Raw genomic sequence first — 24,368 nt, 5'->3', positions numbered from 1 at the left:
AACCATTGCTTTCAAGCTCTGTCTGAGGACTTCCTGGACTCATGTGAGTGGTTGCTATTGGAAACGGGATGCTGGAAGACACATACCCAAGGTGTGACCTAGTGGGGAGCAACCCTGGTGTTCCTAAATCCTCTAGGAGTATGCATATCTGCCCATTACTTCTACAGCCCCAGCACAGCCATGCCTAATTCTCCAGGCATTAGGGAACCCTGGACCCAACCCAGCTTGCAGAATAGCAGGGCTCGCTGGTATCCAGGAACAGACGGAAACATCAGGACTTGGGGTTGGGAATAGAACCCCAGGGAATGGACAGCATTCCAACGGGTCGTCACAGCCTGTCCTTGTACGTATCTGGGACGAGGGCACTGCAGCTTCCTGACAGGTTCAAGCCCTGACACCTTTCCCTTAAAACTAGCCCTTCCACTGCAGAAGCCCAAGGCTCAAGTACCTGCACATGCTGTTCGCATGACATTGGACAGTATGCCGTCCGTCCACTCATTGGTGTTGAGGTCATACTCTCCGTACAGCTCGCCCAAGGAAACGGCCTTTGGGTTCAGGGGAAACTCCTGGATGCCAGCATGCCCAGCAAGGAAAGAGAAAAAAGCACAGGGCAGGGTGGAGAGAGGGAGACAGCAGACAGCAATCACAAGAAAGCCAAGGGGACCCCGTTTGGCTCACCAAGACCCAGCCAGACCTCTGCAATTCCTCTCTGTGACCAAAGGCTGCCCATTGGGCAGGAGACGTCATGAAACTGGGGACTGTTCATAATTTGCCTCCCCCTTTACTGCTGAGAGCAACCAGTTCAATTTAACAGGACTCTCATTCCAGGAAGGAACGCAGGGCGCAATGCAATCAGCAGAGACCATTTCATCACAACAGGGAAGAGGGAGGCAAGAGAAAACAGCATGATCTAGCCCAAGAAGCCCGAGGAAGTTCCAGCAGCAGAGGAGTAAATCTGGAAAGAGCTTCAGAGGAGGGAAGCAAGGGTTGGCTCTCTGCCTGGTATCTGTGCCCGGCACACCGCAAGGACTCACTGACCCGAACCAGGTTGAATGAAGTGTCTCCACTCCTGTGCAGACTGCAGAGGGTGGCCTGTAGGGCACGCCAAGTGACTGTCTTGCCACTGCCCGTGTTGCCCACAATCATGGAGGAGTGGCGGGAGTTCTTGGTCTCGTACAGCTGGACCACCTTGGTGATGGTGAAGGGGGTCACCTGCAGTCCCATTTCCCTCAGTTCCAACTCCAGCACTTCCTTGAACTGTAAAGAAGGCAGGGAAGAGACTGGCGAGACAGCAAGGCGGTGTGTATACAGTGCTTCAGTGGCAGCAAGCTCCCAGACCCCAGGGCTGCCTGCCTCTGCCACTCCCACCAGTCATTCATCCTGCCAGTGGAGGAAGCACTGAGTGTTGCCTTTGCCCCAGTGCCCAGGAAGATAAAACAAAGACCAAAGCAGAATGGGCAGGACTGGCTTGCTGACCCTTCCATAGTCGATGACAGGACACTCAATGCCAGGAAAGAGATCCTGAATGATGGCATTGAAGAGGGGCACATCACCGGACGTCAACTTGGCTATGTTCATGTCTTTCATGGCCATCAGGAGGACCTAAGGAGCCAAGGGGAGGATCGCTGGTTGGTGGGAGCAGGGAGCAGAGGCAGGTAAGGAGAGAAGAGGCATCACACCCTCCAAGGCAGATGTCGCCAAAGCCCAGAGAAGAGCCTCGGCTGGACAGGAGCTCCTGCACCGCACAAGAGCAAAAACCGCTTCCCACACAACCAATGCCGTCAATCACTCTCTACCCTACCCCCTCCCCGTTCTGCAGTGGCTGGAGCTCTCTTGCTAATAAATAGGCCAATGAAGTGGCCTGACTACTGACAGGATGGGGCTCCTCACTCACCTCCTCGTCAGCGAGGTCAGGCCGCACTCGGCGCTTCTTCCCTGCATAGCGAAGCAGAGACGTGAGAGCCCGGAGGCCAAAGTCGTAGTGGTCCTGCTTGGACAGCTGCTGCACTGCCAAGGAGTACAGGGTATAGACCTTCTTGGCCAGGATCTGGGAGAGGGAAGAAGCCGGTTGAAGGACATTTTCCCAGCAAGGCCTTTCCCAAGCCTGCCGTGGGCCTCCAAGGCCCAGCCCACCAGTACCTTGCAGTTGTTGAACCCTTCTCCAAAGAGGATGATTTCAGCGATGAGCGTGGAGTCAGGCACCACCATGGAGATGGGACGGAACATGGACTTGAGGTTGTCAGGCAGCTCTGTGCGTCCAGCATAACCTGCCCAGCGGCACAGACAAGCCCCTCAGTGCTGACCAATGGGCAGGGGTTTGCAAATGAGCCTCGGCCAGGAGTGAGGGCCTCCCCCTTTCTATCCCTGCCCTGTCAGAGGGTGCTCCAACCATCCTCCATCCCCACCTGGGTTCATGGTGATGAAGATGCCACAAGACCACACCAGGTTGATCTCGTGACCCTCAAAGGTGAAGCGGGTCATGTTGGCAGCTAAGGCCGAGAGGATGGAAAGGATCTGCTGGGCCACCACAGACAGCACTTCAATGTTGATGCGGTTGAACTCATCGAAGCAGCCCCAGGCTCCAGTCTGGACAGAGAAGGGCAGGCATGAGCCTAGGGCAGGCACGGCTGCTGAGAACAGAAGGGAGGCAGAGTGCACTGAACCAGCCCCAATGCAAACGTCTGGCCCCCTCTCTCACCTGGGCCAAGCCAGAGTACATGCGCCCCATGGATTTATAGTCCAGGCCTTCAGAGCAGTTCACCACAATCACATACATGCCCAGGGCCTTGCCCAGGTCCTTTACTGTCTCAGTCTTGCCTGTGCCTGCAGGGCCTTTGGGGGACCCTCCCCGGTGGAGATGGAGGGCTGTGGTCAGGGTCATGTAGCATCTGGAAAGGAAACAAACAGGGAACCTGGAATTCTTCCTACTGACAACCTCCAGAATAGGAAGACTCTGGACTACTGCTGTGGGGCTCTCATCTCTCCTTGGCCACCCTCTTCCTTCCTGTCTCTACTGATCCATTTCTTTCTCCAGGCCTGACCATCTCAAGCAGAAGCTCCCCCCTCCCCAGCTTAGGCTCTCTCTTGCTCATCCTCTTTTCAGGTGACTCCACTGACTTCCATTCCCAGCAGATCCAGAGGAAACCCTTCCCAACATGCCTCTGGCTGCTCAGCTCCACGGCTTGAAGGCATCAGATGTATCCAGTAGGACACTGCCGCCTGCCTTTTCGGTCCTCACGTGCCACCTGCCATGGGATACCTGTCAGTGAGGGGGGTGATGACCAGCCGCCCGGAGTTCCCCAGGTACTCATAGCCGTAGGCAAACTGGGTGTTGGTCTGCCTGATGACACAGTCGTCCAGGTCCTGAAAAGAGAGTTCCCATTTGGGGTGGAATTGGGCCAAAGCCACAAGGATCAGGAGGCGCCCTTCTAACTGCCACAGCACAATGACACTTGTTTCACTAGCACCTGCACAGCCAAGAGTGGCAAGTCTGACACATCTGGCCACTAAGCCCAGGCTGGCAAGGAGGCAGCAGGTGCCCAGTTAGAGTTGGAAGTGCCGAGGCGGTAAGAAGAGAGGCGCTCCCCCTCGACAGCCCCACAGGGCCACCACAAATGTCTGTTGCGCTTCTGATGAATGGCGCAGTGGTTTGGGGAGTTGAACTCAGATCTGGAAGACCCAGATCTGTTCTACAGACTCATTTTTCCCACTGTCACTTAGAGGGGAAAAAGGAGTTGCATCAAACCAAGAGGGTTTGCCAAAGGCTACTGCTGGGAGCCAGGGGCAGAGCAGGACTCCCGTTCCGGCCATGGCACCTCCTAGACACAATCCCACTGGGGTCAGGAGAGAGCTGAAAGTGGGGGGGGGGCACCACTGGCAGAGGGCTTGCCAGAATGAGCTCCTTCAACTGTTCCTTCTACGTGTTCTCCAGGCTCTCCCTGGATCATGTGGCTGCAGCAATGCAAACTCGATCAAAGACACTTGGGGTTCTCCAGTGCCCCAAACAGAGCATGTTCTTTGTTTATCCAGATGTTTGCATCCCACTTTCCTGCCTCCAAAGAAGACCCCAAGGCAACTCACAGCATTTTAAATGTATTCGGTAAATAATAGGCTAGTGTAGGTCTCCACAGGAGATGATGTTAAAGACTTCCTCTGGCCTGGGCCTCTTCTATGTAGACATAGCTAAAGAAGTGCAGTGTCCCATATTTCATTTTATGTCCCAACACAAATATTTGTATGGAAAATATTTGATTAGTAAGCAAATCAAATCAAATGTGATTTAAGTGTTATATTCAAACGAATTCAAAGGGTGTTTTTTTTGGTTGTTCAAAGGCAGTATATAAATATTGTTGTTGTTTATAAGTTTTTGTAATATTTACATCTACCAACTTCCTTCCTTCCATGACCTCACTAGAATGATGCCACACAGAAGGTATTTTTTTCTGATTAGGTATAATGACGACTACTTCAGAGCCATCAAAACCACAATAAAACTAACAGCTCTTACACAAACACTTCCAACTTCCCCAGCTCAGAAAAAGAAATGAGACACTGCTCTGCAAGCTGGTTGAAAGTGAAACAAAAATTAATCACAATTTTGGTTTTCCTTTCACTTGCGGTCTGAGATGAAATAAGAATTTGGGCTTCACTTTTGATTTGACCTGCACAGCCAATCCAGTGAATTCATAACTCCATTCTCAGTATGGATTATGTGTAGTTGTAGTTTTATTTTACGCTTGTTTACAAATCAATAAAATATGTGCTCTCTCTCACACACTTCCAGGGCATAATCGCCTGAAAAACATTAATTACAATTTTAAACTGGCCAAGCTTCCCTAGCATTGTATTGGCAATAGTATCCTTGCATTGTTATTAATGAATTTTATGCAACAATGAATCTTCGGAAATGGAAGATTTTTCATGGAAGAATTAAGGTCTGGAAAATGTTCCATTAAGGAAAATTTTCTGCTCTGCGTCTCTGATCAAAGGCCCACTGAGCAACAGAAGAGGCACAAGCTCACACCCTCCCCAGCACCAAAGTCTGCTGCTGTTCCATACCACAGACAGCAGAGGGAAATGAAACGCAAAGGTCTTAACTGGCTCTTCTCAGTAGAGAGCAGCAGCACACGCCCACCACTCCTGCACACTGAATCACACTTTCAACTGTTGCCCAACACGTTCGTGCAAATGCGCGCTGGGTGCATGCCAAGAAAACATGACCCAGTTCAGTCACACACAATCCTTGCTTGGGCTGATGGCAGGACAGCATCAGGTCCCCACAAGCAAAGGCCAACTTTAGTTCACTGGAACAACACCCTCCCCTCCCCTCACTGACTTGCAAGAGACCCTGCCTTTGAAGAATTCCAGGACAGACCACCCTATTCAGACCTGTAAATTAGGCCACACCCTAGGAACTTCCTGACTTGGAGATAAACGAGACCATTTGTGATAGCAAGGGACGTGCCTTTTGCCCTGGCTTCCTTCACTAATTTCATTGACAATTCAGTCAAGTATCTTGTCCTAATCAGGGCACAGGTCTACTGAGCAACTGAAAAGTTCCCAGCCATCCCAAACAGGAGATGATCATCACCACCAGGAAAGGTCTACACAGGACCATCAAAGTCCTACAGGTCATCAAGGACCATCTCAGAACATGAGCCCTTCCCTCAGTATGAGGATCCTCTGTTGGTCTACGTCTATGGCAAGAGTACATAAGAACAGCTCCACTGGATCAGGCAATAGGCCCATCTAGTCCAGCTTCCTGTATCTCACAGTGGCCCACCAAATGCCCCAGGGAGCACACCATATAACCAGAGACCTGCATCCTGGTGCCCTCCCTTGCATCTGGCATACTGACATAGCCCATTTCTAAAATCAGGAAGCTGCACATACACATCATGACTTGTAACCCATAATAGATTTTTCCTCCAGAAACTTGTCCAATCCCCTTCTAAAGGCATCCAGGCCAGATGCCGTCACCACATCCTGCAGCAAGGAGTTCCACAGACCAACCACACGCTGAGTAAAGAAATATTTTCTTTTCTCTGTCCTCACTCTCCCAACACTCAATTTTAGTGAATGTTCCTGGTTCTGGTGTTATGTGAGAGTGTAAAGAGCATTTCTCTGTCCACTTTAAGAAGTCTGGTTACAAACCTCCAGTGATCACGCACACCTGAAATTTACCTGCTAGTGCTGTGACAAGCACCTTCTCAACCTTCAACAACCCAAGAATCACAGTTAGCATCTGGCACCCAGAACAGGTTATCATACCACCCATTCCTCTTCCTGGTCCCCTTTCTCCTCTCCTCCTTGTGTGCAATGAACCACAGCTCAGCCCCCACTACACTGACCTTCCTGTGAAACACTTTCAGTGCCCTTGCTATACCTCCACCCCTGAAACTAACTGAGCCTACTGCCCAGTCCCTGTGGGATTTACTTATCAAACTCTTCTACCACTTTACACCCCCCTGAACTGGGGGATCACCACACCTTGGCTAACCAGCTCTGTGATTCCTGCAGTAACCCAAGAAACCATCCTCGAGGGCATAGAGATAGATTGTCCTGATTACCGGCACTTTCGACCAATGACCCCAATCCAAACTGATTTCTGAGTCCCACATGCAGTCACACTGATGACATGCTTAGCGTTCCTCTCCCCTCTTCCTTTGCCTGGTGCCAGTGCTGTGTGTGTGTGAGACGAGGACCTTTTTGTCTCCAGCCTTCTTTGCACCAGTAAGTGTGGAGACCAAAGATTCACCCCAGGCCTCACTTTCAGCAGAACTGCCTTAACAATTCTTGTGGTTGGCTGCCATCTAGATCCAGGTCCTAAAGGCCATTTCTCCAAGGCTTAGGGGTGGAAGGCAACCTTGCAGAAGAGAATCCACCTCTGCAGGCATCGACAGTGCTCTCTCACTGTAAGAGAGTGAAGTGCTTCGGAGATCATTGAGGGGTTCACTCCTTGCCTGCAGCTCCGGTTCCAAGCAACAGTGAACTCTAACCTAAACTGGAACTCTGAGCTAAGCTTCTTTCTATTTGCTTTCCCTTTCACCTCCCCCTTCTTCTTCCCCTGACTCCACACAAGCCTTGGCTCCTTATCCCCTGATCCCTCTGGGTACTCTCCCTCATTTCCCATCTCCTATTCCCCCCTCCTCCATTTTGCATGCTCACACATTCCCTCTCCAACTGCTATCTTTCAGGGCTTGGGTGCCTGTCAGGATTGCCTTGCATACTTTTTGAATTCCCTTTGCCTCTGATTGTACATTTATCCCCCCAATAAATGCTATTGTGTTGCATCTGTACATCTGCCTCCCTAATCCTTATTACATGCCATAAGTCATTGTACCTAGACCACATTGTACCTTGCACATATTTTCAAATCCATCATGTGAGCATGTTACACATATCATAGAACACGCCCAATAACAGCCTCTCACCATCTCTCCCCTTTCTCACCCACTCTGAGTCCCAATCACCCATCAAACAACATGGTTTTCACCTTCTCCCAGTAGAGGCGAAGTTGACTTAGCCACTCGAAGGATGTTACATCTATCAAGCCACTCTTGTACAGCCTCTCAATGACATCCCGGGCATGAACCTCCACCGTCACCAGTGCCACAATCTTCAGGCGCATAATTTTTGTCAGGTTGCCCCGAATAGCCTCCGAGTATTTATTCAGCATGGATACCTGCCCAGAAGAGGAAGCCAGCTGTATCAGGCCAGCATGAGCCATGATACGTACATGGAGCATCCGTGCTCTAAGGCAGGAGTATTCCTCTAAATCAGGGGTCTCCAAACTTTTTGGCCAGAGGGCCGCATCAAATATTTGGCATGGTTTTGAGGGCCAGATAAAAATTTAAATAAATAAATTAGAGATGGAACTTAGATGAGTGAATAAATGAATGAATGGGCTCATTCATTCAACCTCTCTGGCCCTCAGAACACCCTCCAGACACAATCAGAGCACAATTCTGGTCATGTTCAGTTGAGTGGGCCAGAGGCTTTCAGGGGACAAGAGGTTGGCCACAGGCTGGATAGAGGCTTGTCGCATCTGGCCCCTGGGCCGGGGTTTGGAGACCCCTGCTCTGAATATCAGTTCCTGGAAGGATAAACAGCAGGGAAGGGCTCTTGCTGTCACACCCTCCTTGCGAGTGATCCAGCTAGCCACCATTGGAAACAGGATGCTGGACTCAATGGTCTCTGAGGTCTGATCCAGAAGGCTCTTCTTATAAGAGAAGTGGGAGGGGGAGATGCCAGGAAAAGGCCTGACCTCTTTGTAACACTGGCCCTAGAAACAGGGAAAGCCTGTGCTTGGAAATTATATGAGTTCCGCAGATGGAGCAGACAGGAGCCAAAGAGTTCCTACACACATTCCAAGTTCAAAGCAAGGGAGCCTGGAGTCTGGTTCTGCTTAAGGCAAATGAAAGGCTGGAGAAGGCAGGTGTGACTCAGCCTCTGGCTCCTTGAGCTCCCTAAAAGCATCCTGAAGCTAATCTTTGCACCCTTGCGTTGTATGAGCAAGGACCAGCTCTGAATGTGGAGAGACAGGTATGAGTGGCACTCACTTTAACAGGTACTGAGTTAGAAGAGCAAATGCCACCAGGTGCAAAAAGTGCCTGGGGATGAGGGCAGTTCTGGAGAGGCCACCGCACACCCCCAAATATTCCTTCTCCTCACCTGCTTCTTCTTCATGACCTTGAGGTACTTCTTGTCCCCTCGGTCTTTGCAAGTGGCCAGGCACTTGCTGACATCTGCTGTCCATTGGATCTGACTGGCAGTAATCACCATCTGCAGGAAGAGGTGGATATGAAGGAGGGCAGGACGAGGAAGGGTTTGCAACTCCCAAGGGGACCCTCTGAGCAAATCCTCGCCTTGAATGTCTCAGCACAACTCCACCCATAAACATGTGCTGGGAAAGGGCAGGAAATCTACCCTATTGATTCAAGTCCAATGTAAGTGAGGGCTTTTGGGGGAGGGTACCCAATCTGCATTAACTGGTCTTGAGAAGGCACAAGGTGCATTCTGATGGTGGCACAGAAACCCAGGAGTCCTTTTCCCAGCATTCATCAGACAGGCTCTCAAGTCTAAGAGCAGGGAACAGAGTTTTGACAATGGTTCCTCTTGAAAACATCACTGCATGATCCTGGAATTCAGGAGCACAGCTGAAGTATGGCACGTTCTGCTTGTTTAAGACAGCACTGGTGACATCATTCTGATAGTGACGCTCCCCTCCTCTCCCACCACTGCTGGCCCCATTACCTGTCCAGGCCACTCCTTCACCCATTTGTCCCTCTTGGTCAGCATCTTCTTCAAGGCAAGGCGGCAGTTCCTCAGTACCTCCCTCAAGGTCCAGCGCATGGCCCGTTCCACATCACACAGCCATTCCTGCAACAGTCAGCATTACATCAAACAGGTTCCACTCTGAGGGGAAACCGGAAGGGAAAATATTAGAAGGATCCTACAACTGCTCTAAAGGGCAAATACTATCGTAAGCCACCTTGAGGGTCCTTAAGCAGAGTGTAAAGGCGGGGTATAAATAAATAAATAAATAATAAGCAGATCCAACCTCTTTGCTGAGACTGTCATCAAACTCTAAGTATCATCACACTCCAGAAAGAGAAAACCTGGTACTCCTCTCATGAAAACAGCCCTAGAACAGCCTTCAGGCCCAACCCTCTCCAGCGCTGATGCAGCTGTGCCAATGGGGCATGTCCTAGATTCTGCAGTGGAGGGACAATCACAGAGGCAATGTCAAGGTAAAGGTAGGTTTGTTCCCTTACTTAAAGGAGGCTGTACTGCAGCTGCATCGGCACTGGAGAGTTGGACAGGACTGGGTTCTTCTTTAATTCCATTAGACAGGCAGGCCTCCTCCCTACTCTGTCCCATAAACCTGCCACATGGAGGCTGTGCATGCACATGGTAGCACAAAGAAACATTGCAAGATGAGGCTGTCTGCACTAAGCAGAGAAAGAGACAAGGGTTACAAAGAATAACATGGATTCTGAGTTCCTCCGAAGTCAGGGGATTCGCAGGAAGAAAACTCTAAAGGTGCCGTCATGAACTGCCCACTGCCCCCTAGGCAACTCATATAGGAATGAGGGGACTGGGAGAGAAATTCAGATCCCCAGCAAGGCCTTCTCTGTTTCTTGACATCCTGGTTACTGGCACGTGCAACACTTTTGTGTTAGGCAGCACTTCAGTCCAGGAGAGCTGGGATGGGGAGAAGTCACTCACCTCCACAGGTCCATCCAGCAGTACTGCATGTGTGAAATCCACATATTCACCATCCAATGAGAACATGCCCAAGGCTTCGGATCGACTGGTCGTACCAATCTGAGGTCCAAAAAACAGAACAAAGGTTGTGACACGAAAGGTTGTGACCCAGTCACCTCCTGAAGAGAGGAAGAGGTGCTCTGGTTGCCTTTCACATCAGAAAACAGGCCCACGCCCAGCAGAAGAACTCCTGCTGCAAATTAGACAATCATAAGTCAAAATGGAGGATACAGAAACAGGAGGAATGGGGGGTGCCTTGCTATGATTGACAGCTGATTGGGTGAATGCCTGCCAGTATACCTTCTGCATTTTGAGGCATTTGATGTTATCAAAGCACTTCTTGAGGTGGGGCTGGACGGCCTCCGGGTTGCGCGACTGGCCCAGGATCTCCAGGAGGTCATCGTTGGAGAGGAAGTAGAAACGGGGGAAGATGTGGCGCTTGGTTTCCAGATACATGTCTAGGGACTTCTGGATCTCTTCCAGAGCAGCATTCATTTCTGTAAGCTTGTCCAGGAGTCCTGAGGGAGGGTCAGGGAACAGTCACCAGAAGCTGTTTTCCTTATCTGTGGCTGGTGGACAGCCACAGAACCCCAAAGCCATACTTAGCCTCCTGTTTCCCCCAGACCCACATCCCTCTGTTCCCTAAACTGTCCCTCTTCTAGCACACAGTTAATCCCACAGCACCCAATAGCTGAGCCCCTCAAGCAGCCAGCCCCTCAGGCAGCAGGGAGCATGTCAGCCTTCAACTTACAAAAACTTATAGGAACATGAGAACTTATCCTACACCACATCAGATAATTATTGGTCCACCTAGGCCAGTACTGCTGACTTGAATTTGCAGAGAGAGTCATTTTCCAGCACTGCTAACTGGGACCCCTTCAGCTGGAGAGATCAGGAACTGAATTCAGACCAGAGCAAAGCACTTGCTCTGCCCCTGAGCTAAGATGACACTTCCCCTTTCCTCCCTGCAAGGCAGAAGGCAGCAGCAACCTGGGAAGTGGGTGGCACGCAGAGCATTGTTGTCCTTGACAAACCGGTCCATGATGGTTTTCCAGCTGCCATTGATCTGGTCAAAGGAGGCAGACTCACTGGGCAGCTGTTTGCGAATATCTTCCCCCAAGAAGATGTTCTGGTAAAGGAGAGGCAGAAGGAGGAGGGTGAGACAGAAATCAGTGGGTGTGTCATTGGAGCACCTGCACCTATGGCACCAAGCATCCGCAAGAGCAAAGTCCACTCCACTCTTCCAAAATCTGGGTCTCAAACTGGTCTAAAGAGAAACCTGCAGAGTTGGATGGGTGCCCTTCCAAGGATCACATTTCCTGCACAGCAGGATTCTATCTGCTGCACTTGCAGCACTCCCTGGGGAATGTCATTAATTTTCTCTGCCTTGGATCTGACCAGGTCGTAACAAAAATTAATGCCTGCTTTCTGTTTGAAAGAGAAACTATCCACAGTAGCAGAAAGGAAAGATTTGGTATTTCCTGAGTACGTGTGTCTTTTGGTCTTCCTCTGCAGATGGACGGCCAGTGCCGCTGGCATCCGTTCCTGACACCCCCTGCGGTTCATGAGCAGCTCAGGCACTCTCTTGTTTGTCCCCCAAAGAGAAGGGAGCTCAATGGCCCTTCGGCCCACTGTCCTCATTGAGGTCACAACAGGGATCTTCCTGCTGCCGAGGATGCCAAATCGTATCAAGTAAGAGACAGGGAGACAGACTCCATCATGAGAAGAAAGCAAATCAGCCGCTGCCCCTTCAACGCCCAACTGCGTCCTCACCTCCAGATACATCCACTGCCTCTGCACAGTCAGCAGCATCTCAATCACCTCCAAGATGAGCGAGAGGCAACGCTCCCAGCGGTCCACATCCTTCTCAAAGGGCTTCACAAAGCGGGAGGCTTTCATCGTGGACAAGGCCACCTGGTTGTCATCCAGTGCCTGAAAAACATCTTCCGTGCCTCTGTAGAAACAGGACATTTGTGAGCATGGAGTCCATCAAGGCTCCCCAAACAAGACCCAGTAGCTCCCTCGTGCACTCTGAACCATGGTTGGGGACGGAATGTACACCAGTACGAATATGCTGTCAGACCGCACTTAAGGACCACCAAAGTTCTTGCTGTATTCTTCCATCCCCCACTCCACATCCCTGAAAGGTAACCTCAGATGGTCCTGTTGGAAATTCATCTGAGTCTCCTTTGGGCAGAACTTTGTCGGAACACAAGCAAGGTCAACCGACAAGCTTCAGGAACTCCTTCGGACTGCAAGTGAAGAGCAACCCAATTCAGATTGCTCTCCTTTTTCCAGGTGGATCTAAGGCCCAAAAAGAAGTTTCCCTAAATCCCAGGGCTCCACAGACATTACCAGAAACTTCAAACTACATGCCCTCTTCCAGGTGCTGCCAGGACAACCCCACCATCAGACTGTCCTAGAAACCTCAGGACCCACTGCAGGGCACTGCTTTTCCCTGGGTGCCCACATTCCTCAAACTGGACTTCCTCTGTGCACACAACCACTGCAGAAGGCAATGCTGAGACAGCTCTTTTCCTTTCCATCGGACTGGGAAAAGCCAGTCCCACAGCTCCAGGGTTTCCAGGATGCTCCAGCTGAGGCTCAGCAGAAAGCAAATTGGGTTCCATTGATTTTTGGTCATGCAACCAGGCCTAGTGAGGCAGGCTGGCTGGCTTCTGCTGACGGCAGGCTGACTTCTGCACATCACAGTAAAGTCAAGGAAGCACAAGTCCCTAAATTCTTGGGTCCCTGTGGCCAGCTTCCCTCACACTCACACAGAATGACCGTTCCCAGCAGACCTACTTGATTCGGTGGTGCCCCTTATCCTTGTAAGGCACCACGTCCAAAAAGGTTGCATCCCAGGTCTTGGCAATGTTTTCGAGAGCCTGTGAGGATGACACATCATGTCAGGTGGGCACAGGGCCAGGTAAGGCCAATATGTTACCAATACGGAGAGGGTCTAATGGGGTTCTGGACCCTGCACACCCAGTGCCTAAAGGCTGGCTCTGCTAGACAAGGAGATGAACTGGGTTGATCTGAGGCCCAGCAAGGGGTACTCCGCCCTTCACAGAAAATACACCTGGGCCCTGCATCACAGCAAAGTGGCCTGAGAGATGCAAACAGTAGACAGTACCTGCTCAATTGCCAGCTCCTTGGTGGCTGAGGCCGAGATCTCAGCAATCTTGACCACGTGCTGATCCAGGCCCAACTCGATGATATTCTCCAGCCTGAAATCATCTGCAGTCTGATCAAAAGTCCCAAGGACCAGATCCTTCACCTGGTCCCAATGTCTGCAAGGAACCAGGAACTGTCAGCAATCAGTTTTTTCTTGCCCCACGCCATCACATACCCAGGACCCCAAGAGCGGGACTGAAAACATCAGGGATAAGACTGTGCATTTCCTATGCCTTAGAACAGCAGTGGCAATGCTGGAGCGGCACATCAAGCAAAGACCCATCTCATAATGTCATTGAGGAACACACCCTTAGTGAGAGTCGGGGCATTTTTGATGCCTGTGACATGTCACAACTTCTGCCTGAAAGCTCTGATAAGCAATCTAAGCACTTCCATAGGAAGAACTTAGGAAGGGGAGGAGAATGTTCACACACATGCACATATCCAACCCCTGGCCAAACCAGAGGTGTCTGCATGGGGCACTGTTCTTCTTCAGCCCCATAAGAGAAATGTTCACTGATCTGTCACAAAGCAAAAACTCCTTGCATGGCCTGGAATCAAGCCCCTACCTCTCCCGCAAAGCTGGGTTTCGGAGGTCAGAGATCAAGGGCATCGTTCTCTTGAACTGCTCAATCTTGGCCTTGGAGGTCTCAATGATCTCCCAGTTCCGATCCTCATGTCACAAAGCAAAGAGTGAAAGACTATTAACTCTGAAAAGCCTCTGTTTTCTCCCTTGTGATTGGAATTTTTTCCCCTCTGTAAACTGCTTTGTGAACTTTTTTTTGAAAAGCAGTATAGAAATACTGTTTAACAACAACAACAACAACAACAACAATAATAATTCCCATCTACCCTTGTGCACCCACCAAGCTCTGTCAAAAGGAAAACACTCCTTCTTACCTTCAGCTCCTTGCTCAGCTTATTCAGATTCCGGTACAGTTGAAAAGCTGTGTTCTCCATCACTTCCGTCTTCAGGGTCTTAAAGCTCCCTGTCTTCCACTCATTCCAGTGGACCTCCCACTCCTTGGTGATCTCCCACACCTGCTGAATGTAGTCCAGCTCCTGCAGGGCAAGGCAAAGTCTTCAGTGACAGATGGGGCACTTCCAGCCTTACATTGCATAAGTCAGTCGGTTTCTTCCTTTCTGGTCTGGGAAGTGGCAGGTACCGACCTTGGGGTTTGGGTCCAATTCCTTCTTTATCTACTAAGAATGAGAAGGAAAACTGTTTTACCCGCTCCAACTTTTGGAGGTCTTTGGAGGCAGGCTGGTCAATCTTGAAGATGCCCAAGTTGGAGCGGAGTTGGTTCTCCTCATCCTTCAGGCTGGCCAGCAACTGCCTCATCGCATAGATTTGCTCCAGGGCTGCATCAGCAGACAAGGCACTGGTGAAAGGACCTGGGAGTAGACAGAAAACAATCCGGTGACTGCGTGCTCCTTCTCTCTCTGACAGGCCTGCCAGTTGGGAGATGATTCTTCAGGGAGGTCACGATGGACTAAGGAACCATATGCTGCTGGGTCCCAGCCTCAGCTTTCGGGCATCAGGCATGGATTGCAAATTACAAATGCTGACCATGGTACGCACTGCTCCAGGGATCACGGTGTGAGAGTAGGGAGTGGAAACCACACAGCCCACAGGGAATCCAACACGGCACTGTGCTTGGAGCTGTGAAGCCCCCACAAAGAATATACACATCAGCCTGGGAGGAAGGAGCCAGAGGTGGGCAGGCAGCATGTGTGAAAGCATCTCGGTGACAGCTCCATTTTGCATGTGTTTACCTGAAAGTCGGGGTTTGCTCAATTTGTGCCCCATGGCATTTGTAGGGGCAGGGAATGCAGAGCAGTTCATGTTGCTGCTTCTCCCATTAGTCCTGACACACAAGACTGAACCCCAATCCCTTGGCTTTTCTTCAGGAGGGGAAGGGAGGTGAAGCTACAGCTGTAGCCTCTCCACTCCCCCCCCCCATCATTCTGCTTAGCCCACTGACACTGTGGCTGTCTCTGCTCTCTTCCTCTCAAGGCAGCTGCTACCATTAAATGGAGAAGGGTTTCCTTCTAAGGACACCCACCATGGCCGAGACTGGATGTGCAACAGGGAGTGTGAGAAAGAAGGACATGATCCATGCGCAATGACAAGGAAGCAAGTCCTGTGGAACAGAGTGGGATTTGCTTCCAGCTGCACCTCGGAGGGGCTGTGGCACATGCACAAGGCAGCAAGCAGGCGCATTCGCTAGCCCAGACGGACATGGCCTGAAGCGGCTCCCACTCTGGACTCTTTTTCATACTGCTGCAGTTTCAGCCACTTGGAAAACACTTGTCATTGAAAGATAATTTGTGTTTTTTTTTTAAGTAAATACATACATAAAATAGCTACCAGTTTAAAATGATTGCAGTATAAAGCAAGAGAGAGCTTTGCCAAGCCTGGGCTGCTCTCTGGGTTCCTGAAAAATCCTAAAAGCTAAAAGTCCCCTGCAACAGGCTGAGGGCCCAGGCTGAGGAACCGAGAGTAGGAGGAGCCTTTGCCTCGTCCACCGGGCAGAGGAGACTCCAGGTCTCTGTCCCTGTCCTCACGCCCAGGCTCAGGCTGCCCTCTGTGGGTGAAGTCTGCCCACCAAGGGGAAAGGAAGGCCAGCCTGTGCCACCGGGCAGCATAGCCATTCACCATTGGAGCCAAAGTCTTGCAGAAGGTTCTGGGCCTTTTTCTTGAAGTCATCTGCGCAATGGATGAGGCCCGTCTTGAACTTCTCCTTGTGCTTCTTTAGCATGACTTCACTGTCCAGGATGCACTGCTGGAAGGCCAGCCACTCCGAGTTGAGCTCTCCAAGCAGCTGTAGCACCTAGAATGCGGAAAGCGGTAGAGGTCACAGAAGTAGGAGCCTGAGCAGAGAGGAGGGCCCTGGGTCTCAGAAAGGCTGCACAAGGAACCTCTGGGCTCTAAAGCGTGGAGGAGCACCTGTTCCCACACCACCCCAGGTATCAGGGGACACAAATCTAAGCTGTGCCTGCCTCTTGATTTTAGGAGGCCGCATGTAGGTCAAGACTGAGACTAGACATCAACAGGAAGGAAGAATAAGAAGCTTAGAATCCCTTGCACAGGGAAAAGCCTTGCCCGGCAGCGCAGGCGTGCTTGCGCATCAACACCTACCTCTTCCTCGACAGCGACCTCGTATTTCTCAAGGATGGCAAACTGCTCGTGGATGGGCGGGATCTGTGCCTCGATCTTGGGCAGCTCGTGCTGGAGCGTTTCGTGGAGCTGCAAGCTCCGGCTGAGCTCCTCCAGGGTCTGCGGAGGGCGGCTGACGCTGTGAGAGGAAAGAGCTCCTTCAAGAAGGGAAAAGGGAGGCGGGTGCAAGAGGGGCTGCAGGGAGTCCTGGGAGAAGGGCTGGGGGCACTCACTCGGCCGCATTGTCCTGGAGGTAGGTGTGAAGCTCCCGCAGGCGGCTGCTGGCCATCTCGTTCAGGAGGTTGGTCAGCTTGTTCTGCCACTCGTTGCAGTGCTGCACCACGGCTGCCTTCAGGTGAGAGCAGTCCAGGAGCACAAACTGAATGCTCAGCACCGTCTCCTCCTTCTGGACGTTGTTGGCTACCTCCATGTACCTGGGTCACACAATCACACACACTACAGTCAGCCCCACAGCACAGAAGAGGCGCCGGCCAAGAGCCCTGACAAAGGCCTTCCAATGCATGCAGCATATCAGCCTCCACCCCACCCCTCCCCAATATGTTCTTCTCCCAGAGGCTGCAGCTTCACAGAGGAAGAACCACCAATGAAAGTGGGGTGGGTGGGGTGGGGTGGTCTGGCAGAAATTCATCAGTTGTTGCAGATAAAGGACTCCAGTATATTTTGTAATATTTGCAGTGGACAGCAAAAAACTATGAAGTGCTCTGCAAGAACAGATCAGCTCCACTTTGGAGCCACCCAAATGTCTCCAGTAAGCCCATAAGAGGGCCTGAAGGTTACAGTGGACAACTGAGATAGACCACAGGTGAACAGCCCTGTCTTCTGTTGCTCCCATTCAGAGGCATTTTCTGCCTCTGAACCTCTCAACCTTGGCACTTCCGGAAGGGGGTTACATGGCTGTGACATTCCGATGACGTTTACTTAACTCTTGAACAGCAGATGCTCTGATGCCACCATAATGACTCTAACATGGTTTGATGTAACCTATGTAGGTTAGTCAGGTTCTTCAATGAATCACATCCTCTAACCCTCAATCTCAACTTGCTTCGACTTTAAATAGGGTATCATTTGACCCAGATTTAAAACTCCTATGATTAAACAGCTGTTTTAGGTTCTAGATAAGTTAACTAGGAGTTTGGGGGCCAGAGACCAAATTTGGCATCAAGGGTGGAACACCTGAATATGAAGGGGTTTGGGGGATGTTCCAGCAGAAGGATGAAAAGTCATATATCTGCCTGTGCAAGCGACATCACTAGCATGCACCCAGTTGTATGGTAATATCTGCAGTCATGCTTAAAATGCACAAGGAAACAGGTACGTCCCATGGCCACACAATGAGAACGGCCACAGTGGGGAAGCAGAGGACAGGTCCCTCTGAGCAATTTGTTTCCTGAAATGAGTCTTTATTTCTGTCCTCCTGACTCACTGAAGCAAGGCAGGCCAGCAGGTGGAGGACTGCCCCTGCCCCAAGGGAGCTTATTAAATCTTCCCATTTCATTAATTAATTCCCTGTCAATGGTCACTAGGAGCACAAAGTCAAACTTTACGAACAGGGGAACAAAACAAGAAAGTCCTGGAAGAGAGAGACGGGGGGGCAGCACAATATTTGGGCCCCGGCAGAGACAGATTGGGCTGCTGTGTTCTTCACTCCAGCCCCTCGTTATGGGTCCAAATCTGCTTCCATCTCATGCCGGGTCCGTAAATTAGGTGTGTCAGAACAGCTGAGTCAGCAAAGCAGGGAGGCCAAGAAGATGCTGGCGGCAGCGCTAAGACATTTATCCTGCAGCACACCACCACCCCCAGCTCTTCTCAGCCACTGTCCCTTGGCTGTCTTTGTCCCACTTTGCTGCCTTGTGTGAGAGTCTTCCAGTCTGTTACTCTGAGCTCCCATTAAAAGTTTTTTCTTTTCCCTTGACCCTTTAATCTGAGAATTTATCAGTGCACCCAGAAGTACACTGACGAACACAAGATCTCAGAAGAACATAAAACATGCGGTAAACGACAAAGTTCAAGAGGCAAGCGGCAGCTGTTTCAGGGGCCCTCGCTAGAGCAGCCAGCCCCAGGGGACACCCTTGACCTGCCCATGACATAGGGCTGTGAGAAGGTGGCTTTTTCCCTTCACCTGCCTCATTTTTTAACCACAACAAATCTTGAACTGCCAAGCAGAGGTTGCCCGAGTCCTCCAGCAGCCTCCCGTCTCCCTCGCGACTCTGAGCGATGCCAGCCCCTGGGGTGGCAGGGCATAGAGTTGCTCTCTCAAAAGCACTCGACATGCTTGTTCAATAAATTATTAAAAGATTAAAGGATCAGGGATGGAATCCTTCGCTTATCCCTCTTGCGCAGAGACATGCATTGCTCTCGGCCAATATGACTTCATCTCCTTGCCTGATGCAACCTGACTGGCAGGAGGGGAAGGAAGCTTCAAGCTGGCTCACTGGGAGAGGAGCAGAGGGTCTGGCCAACTTTCCTCCCCAAACTGATAAGCGGTGGGGGATAAGTGATATGCAAGGAGAAGCACTGCCATAAATCAGTCCGAAAATCAAGCAAAGCGAAATGTGTGAAGACGTCATCATAAGGAGCAAAACTGGACCAAAAAGGAATACCAAAATCAGCTACAGAGAACCGGTGCGCAGCTGATGTTTGCCAAAGGTAGTGACTGTCCCACCCTGCCTACCAAAAGGCACTGCATCCAAGGGTACAGGAAGGTCCCCTGGACAAAGTCACTGTCTGCTTGGGCTGGCACCATCTCCCCAGGTCCCAGGCAGAATCTATCCCAGCCCTTCTACCTGACCGACCCCCAGGAGCGAAACAGGACCTTCCTTCTGGGGAGGGCATTGATCAAGCACAGAGACTGTCCACCTCAGCAGGAAAGCGACCTTTAAGAGGGCTCTGTTCATACCTGAGTGGAGGGGGCCTGGCTTCACCAGCCTATTTGCTGGGTCTATTGAAGCAGCTGGGATCTTGTTTACAAAGCCCTTAATGTGACAGTCTCCAGGGGGAGAGCAGTACAAACATCCGACTCGCACTCCAGACTTTCTGTATTCCTCTTTCTGGTTTGGTTTTTTAAAATCGCTTTTGACATTTGCATGGAAACAGGTTTTTTTCATTCCTGCTGCTTATTCCCCCAAACCTATCACTCACGCTGCACTGAATTCCAGCCTCCTCTGGGGGTGGGCAGGGCAGCTGTTTCGTGGCACACAGCAGTCTCCCACAATAGCTTGCAACACGAAGAGAAAGTGGAATGCCTTCGCCGATGGAAGCAGCAGGAACCTCACAGCAAAGAAGGAGTGACCCCCACCCCACTCTCCCCACATCATTTTGCTTCAAATAGGGCCCATGACAGAAATGCTCTGGAGTGGGGAGGGGGAGTCAGTACTGTGAGTTCTCAACCACAAGCCTTGAGAGGGGGCAACATGTGGCTTCTAGGTTAAATCTACCCCACCATCCCTTGCTCCTGCCCCACAAGCTGAAGCACTGCACATACTCCATTACCGAAATCCTTCTTACCAGTTCCTACCAAGGTTATGAATGGGATGGGTTTGCTAGGGGGGGATCTGATCGTGTGTTATGCATATTTGAAAATTCAAACACATTAAGTCCAAAAGAAGCTAATTTTTGCCTTAACTCACAGCTCCCACACAGCCCTCCTTATTAAAATCTTTCAAACAAAGCACTCCTGCTAGTGGGGATAACTCAGGGCAAAAGTTTACCTTCCACCTGTTCCAAGCCATGAGAGCAACACTGGATGAGTTTGACGTCTAATCTCTTAAAGCTCCATTGTCCACTACAGGGTGCTGAGAAAATGTCACACTAGCTCCCTCTGTTGTCCTTTCCCTTTCCTTGAAACTCCACTGTATACCAAGAACTGCAAGGCCACTGATAGGAAAACCCAATATCTGTACCCCTCCGGCTTTGCCAGACTGAGCTACATGGACTAACAGTTTGAGTCTGTCAAAGGCAACATCACAGCAAGCTTCAGACTCCAGTAAGTGGACATCTTGCACAGATCCAGTGTATCTTGTTCTCACAATTTGTGGTTGTTTACCAAGCCAAATAAATTTCAGTACAAAATATCATCAGGAATAACTATTAGTAAATGTATGCTGCTGCTGTGGACTACCTCTGCGATGGGGCTACACGTTCTCCACAGGACAGGGGATGTAGACAAACTATGACTGGTGCCCCTTCGTATCCAGTTGCACACGTTCAAACACCAACCACGCACACCCTGGCTTGGCTCATGGACTAAGAAGGTTCCATGGGTTTCTGCCATATCACTTTCATGCATAAATGCTGCTCTCCAAAGCCAATGCAATGGCGAGCCAGTGCACACTAACTGGTCATACTGACAAGCATTCTCTTACCGAGCAGTGTCAGCATCAAAGGACGACACCAGCGGGTTGAGGTGCCGGTAGCGGTTGATAAAGGCATCTTTGTTGACCTCCCAAATCTCGCGGTACACGTCCCAAGTTTTCAGGTATGCCTGGAGGTGTGTTGCGTTGTTCTGCATGCCACTGCTGATCTGCACCTGGATTTTCTTGATATCCTCATCCCGCTCTGAGGGTGGGGAGAGACCAACTACTGTCACGCTTTCAAGGTGCAGCACTAGTAAACCACATCACATGGCAACTCTTTGAAGCCCAGTGGCCAGCCTCACAGGGTCAAACCCATCAGTTTCAACAAGGATCCCAGTGCCTGCGGGGAGATGGGAAACAGCAATGGGCTCTTGTTGAGAACTCCCCCACCCAAAAAAGTGAGGAGGGAGTACTGTCAGTGAATGACAAACTAAGCTAACAACAAAGGTTTTTGGAAAATGTCAAGGTGAAGGCAAAGGGGACATGACAGAGGCTTATAACATTATGGGTGGTGCGTAGAGAGTGGGGAGAGAGGTTTTTTTTTCTCCTTCTCTCAGAACACAAGAAACTGAGGGTCCTGCACTGACACTGATGGGCAGTACATGATTCAGGTACAAGGAAAATGACATCAATGCAAGGCAGAATCCATTTACGGTGGCCACTGGCTTAGATGGCTGTAAAAGGGCTGGCAAAGTTACATTCCAGGGCCAATTGTGTGAGGGCATTAAGGAGGTCAGGGCAGCAAATGGGGATGAGCCTACTTGGACAGTAAAGACAACCCAAATATCCAGAGTTGCATTGTGATACTAGATTTTCTTAACTCTATGTGCAAGTTGCCTGGATTTTTTTCTCTGCAGACAGAGAACCCTTGGGAGGAAGCGGATTGGTTTTGAAGGAGGAAGAGCCTCAGTGAAGAAGTTATTCACTCTTCAGCCTTCTCTATCTGCTTGCTCCTAGGACTCCTTGGTACCAAGAGTGTGGAAGAGGAGGAATCCCCACTTGTCCAGCCAATCCCAGTAGGTGGGGGTGGGGGTGGGTGAGGAGGGGTAAGAGGGAGGAATGATGAGGAAGCCAGGGGGACCCAGAACCATCCAGTGCCTTAGGGTGTGGTGAGCCTGGTTCCGAGCTTGCAGGTGTTTCCCGCTCCACTGTCATCCCTCCTGCTAATCTGTTATGCTCTTTTGGGAGAACTGTCATCATGATTTGAGGCCTTTCAGGCATCCAGAAGTGCGGCCCTGGGTCCTTCTCTTACAGGGCAAGCGTTCCCTTCACCTGTAGAGCAAGGCCAGATGGGATCTACTTCTACCACAAAATAGCACTCAGTCATTGTTTGAAACAAGACACAGGACCAGATGGACCAAAAGTCCCATCAAAAGCTACAAAGCACAGAAGTTTCCATGCAGAAATCTGAGCTTCTCCACACACCCCTTTTCAACACAACCACACGCAAGGAGGCCTTTATCTTACCCACAAGTATGGAGATGGGGTCACGGGCAAACTTGCGTCGCACAAGGATCTCAGGGAGATGGCGGAAAACAGAGATGCTGGTGATCAGGTGGTTGCTGATGTCATTGACCATATTTGCCAGCTGAGCGAGCGTTGGAGAAAACTCCACCTAGGAGAGCAGGTGCCGGTGGGTCAATGGGATCAGTCAGGGAAGCAGCAAGTACAGTGCAAGCCCAAAGTCACCAGCCCTTCCAGGGTTCAGAGACAGAAACAAAACCTTATGTGGTTTTATCAAAATGGCACACCTGTCTCACTCAGAAGTGCTGGTTTTACCACACTAATATCACAAGGAACTTCAGAATACGGATGGGCACCATCACTGCTGCCGCCAGCTCAATTCAGCCTGGTACTGGAATTCTGGATTTCAATACTTGGCTACCGAGTTTCACCCGTGATCTCAGAGCCTTACATGGCTTGACTCTCAGGTCGTAGGTCCCTCTTGTCCAGCATTGTCTGCTGCAGACGAAGTGTTACCCAGTCCTGGGGTCCTCCAGTTGGAGATACCACCAGTGACGGGACCTGAAGCCTGCATGCAAAGCATGTGCTCTGCCACAGAGTGATGGCTCCCCCTGGCGAGTCCAGAGTAAGTGGTGATGAACGGCACACCAAGGGGCTCACCTGAGGGGTCTGAGACGGATAGTTATCCTGCAGGATCACCTTCACCCTGAAGAGGGGATTTGGGCTTGTCTTGCCATCCCCATTGATAGCCTTGGAGAGCTCCATCAAAGACCATTTCACATTAAGCCTCAGGGCCTCCTCCATCATCTTGTCCATCTTGATGGTGTAGCTGAACCAGTGCTGTTGAACCTGGCAGGCAGGGGTGAGGAAAAATAGTGGGCTACGTTCATATCAGGAAAACCCGGATAAAATCCAAGCTGAGAAGCCACAAAGCAGTAGGTTCTTATGGGGCACAAAAGGCACCCATCAAAATGTCATGTATGCATTACAGAAATAGTCTTGTTAGGATCAACTGTGTGCCCTTAAATCCCACTAGGAATAACTTTGCCTGAATTGTGTCGGTTGGTGTTAAGGGCAGCTGACACCCATGGCCAGAATAACAATACAGAACATCACCTGCCGCCCAGGCAACCTGCCCCCTCCAAACACATATGCAGCACTTTACTGAAGTGACATGAGCCTCGACCTCAGCTGCCATTCCAGAGTGTTCCTGACACAAAGCTAAGGATGCCCTTGCTGACACAGAAACAAACACCTGGAGCACTTCAGAGTTGTTCAGGTAATCCTCATGAACTTGGAACAAAGCTGCACATAGGGCAAAGCCCATTCGGTAACACACCATCAATGCCCAGTCCCCTTACCTCTGGCCCATCATGCTTGAAGACTTCATATGTTTGTCGCATGATGGCGATGCAGTCTTCATGCAAGGTGATCAGCTTTTTCTGAACTAAGGCCCGATGTTCCTTTTGGTCCTCATCAAACTCCAAGTCATTGTATACTCTCTTGCCAGTGATGCGCACCAGCAAAGCTTCGCTCATCTGCTGGGCGCGGCGGGCAATGGACAAGGTGGCTGCCTTGTATTCATTCACAATGTTCTGCACCTGTGGAGAACCAGGAGGAGGAAGAAGGTCACAGGGAGAGGCACCACATCTTCACCTGTATCCTCAGTACACAGAATGCGTGCAGGAAGATCTTGGCCGCACAAAGGGGGTCTTGGTGGATGATCTGAAGAAATCTCAGGGGGCAACCTGTAGCTGAGAGAAAAATAGAGAGTGAAATGGGCAGCCCCCAGTCAAAAGACCTCTAGGAAGGCCAAAACCCCAACAGGAGGAGGAGGAGCAGCAACTCCCAGAGGATTTCACAAGAGAGAGGAGGCAGCTTCAAGTAAGGGGGGAGGGGGTTTGAGAGGAGACTTTGCAGCTGTG

General features: G+C 50.7%; 1 protein-coding gene across 1 annotated transcript in view; it reads right to left on the bottom strand.

Moving 5' to 3' along the window:
- DNAH2 (dynein axonemal heavy chain 2) overlaps positions 1-24,368 on the bottom strand; it is a 112,769-nt gene that overhangs the window by 47,594 nt on the left and 40,807 nt on the right. The window contains exons 14-40 of the mRNA XM_066630416.1: positions 23,805-24,044; positions 23,104-23,292; positions 22,447-22,594; positions 20,989-21,181; positions 16,840-17,040; positions 16,589-16,745; positions 16,106-16,280; positions 14,678-14,841; positions 14,347-14,508; positions 14,016-14,119; positions 13,406-13,562; positions 13,075-13,157; positions 12,043-12,223; positions 11,260-11,398; positions 10,570-10,787; positions 10,231-10,329; positions 9,256-9,381; positions 8,674-8,784; positions 7,496-7,684; positions 3,260-3,363; positions 2,699-2,888; positions 2,406-2,586; positions 2,140-2,267; positions 1,895-2,047; positions 1,477-1,602; positions 1,039-1,257; positions 449-566 (exon numbers count right to left, since the gene is read on the bottom strand). Of these exons, the coding sequence (XP_066486513.1) occupies positions 449-566; positions 1,039-1,257; positions 1,477-1,602; positions 1,895-2,047; positions 2,140-2,267; positions 2,406-2,586; positions 2,699-2,888; positions 3,260-3,363; positions 7,496-7,684; positions 8,674-8,784; positions 9,256-9,381; positions 10,231-10,329; positions 10,570-10,787; positions 11,260-11,398; positions 12,043-12,223; positions 13,075-13,157; positions 13,406-13,562; positions 14,016-14,119; positions 14,347-14,508; positions 14,678-14,841; positions 16,106-16,280; positions 16,589-16,745; positions 16,840-17,040; positions 20,989-21,181; positions 22,447-22,594; positions 23,104-23,292; positions 23,805-24,044 (4,255 nt within the window). The remainder of the gene's footprint in view (positions 1-448; positions 567-1,038; positions 1,258-1,476; positions 1,603-1,894; positions 2,048-2,139; positions 2,268-2,405; positions 2,587-2,698; positions 2,889-3,259; positions 3,364-7,495; positions 7,685-8,673; positions 8,785-9,255; positions 9,382-10,230; positions 10,330-10,569; positions 10,788-11,259; positions 11,399-12,042; positions 12,224-13,074; positions 13,158-13,405; positions 13,563-14,015; positions 14,120-14,346; positions 14,509-14,677; positions 14,842-16,105; positions 16,281-16,588; positions 16,746-16,839; positions 17,041-20,988; positions 21,182-22,446; positions 22,595-23,103; positions 23,293-23,804; positions 24,045-24,368) is intronic.

The sequence above is a fragment of the Tiliqua scincoides genome, chromosome 5 (genome assembly GCF_035046505.1).
Source record: "Tiliqua scincoides isolate rTilSci1 chromosome 5, rTilSci1.hap2, whole genome shotgun sequence".
Classification (NCBI taxonomy): domain Eukaryota; kingdom Metazoa; phylum Chordata; class Lepidosauria; order Squamata; family Scincidae; genus Tiliqua; species Tiliqua scincoides.
The sequence above is the reverse complement of the archived record's forward strand: the minus strand, read 5'-3'. Positions and strand labels throughout refer to the sequence as shown.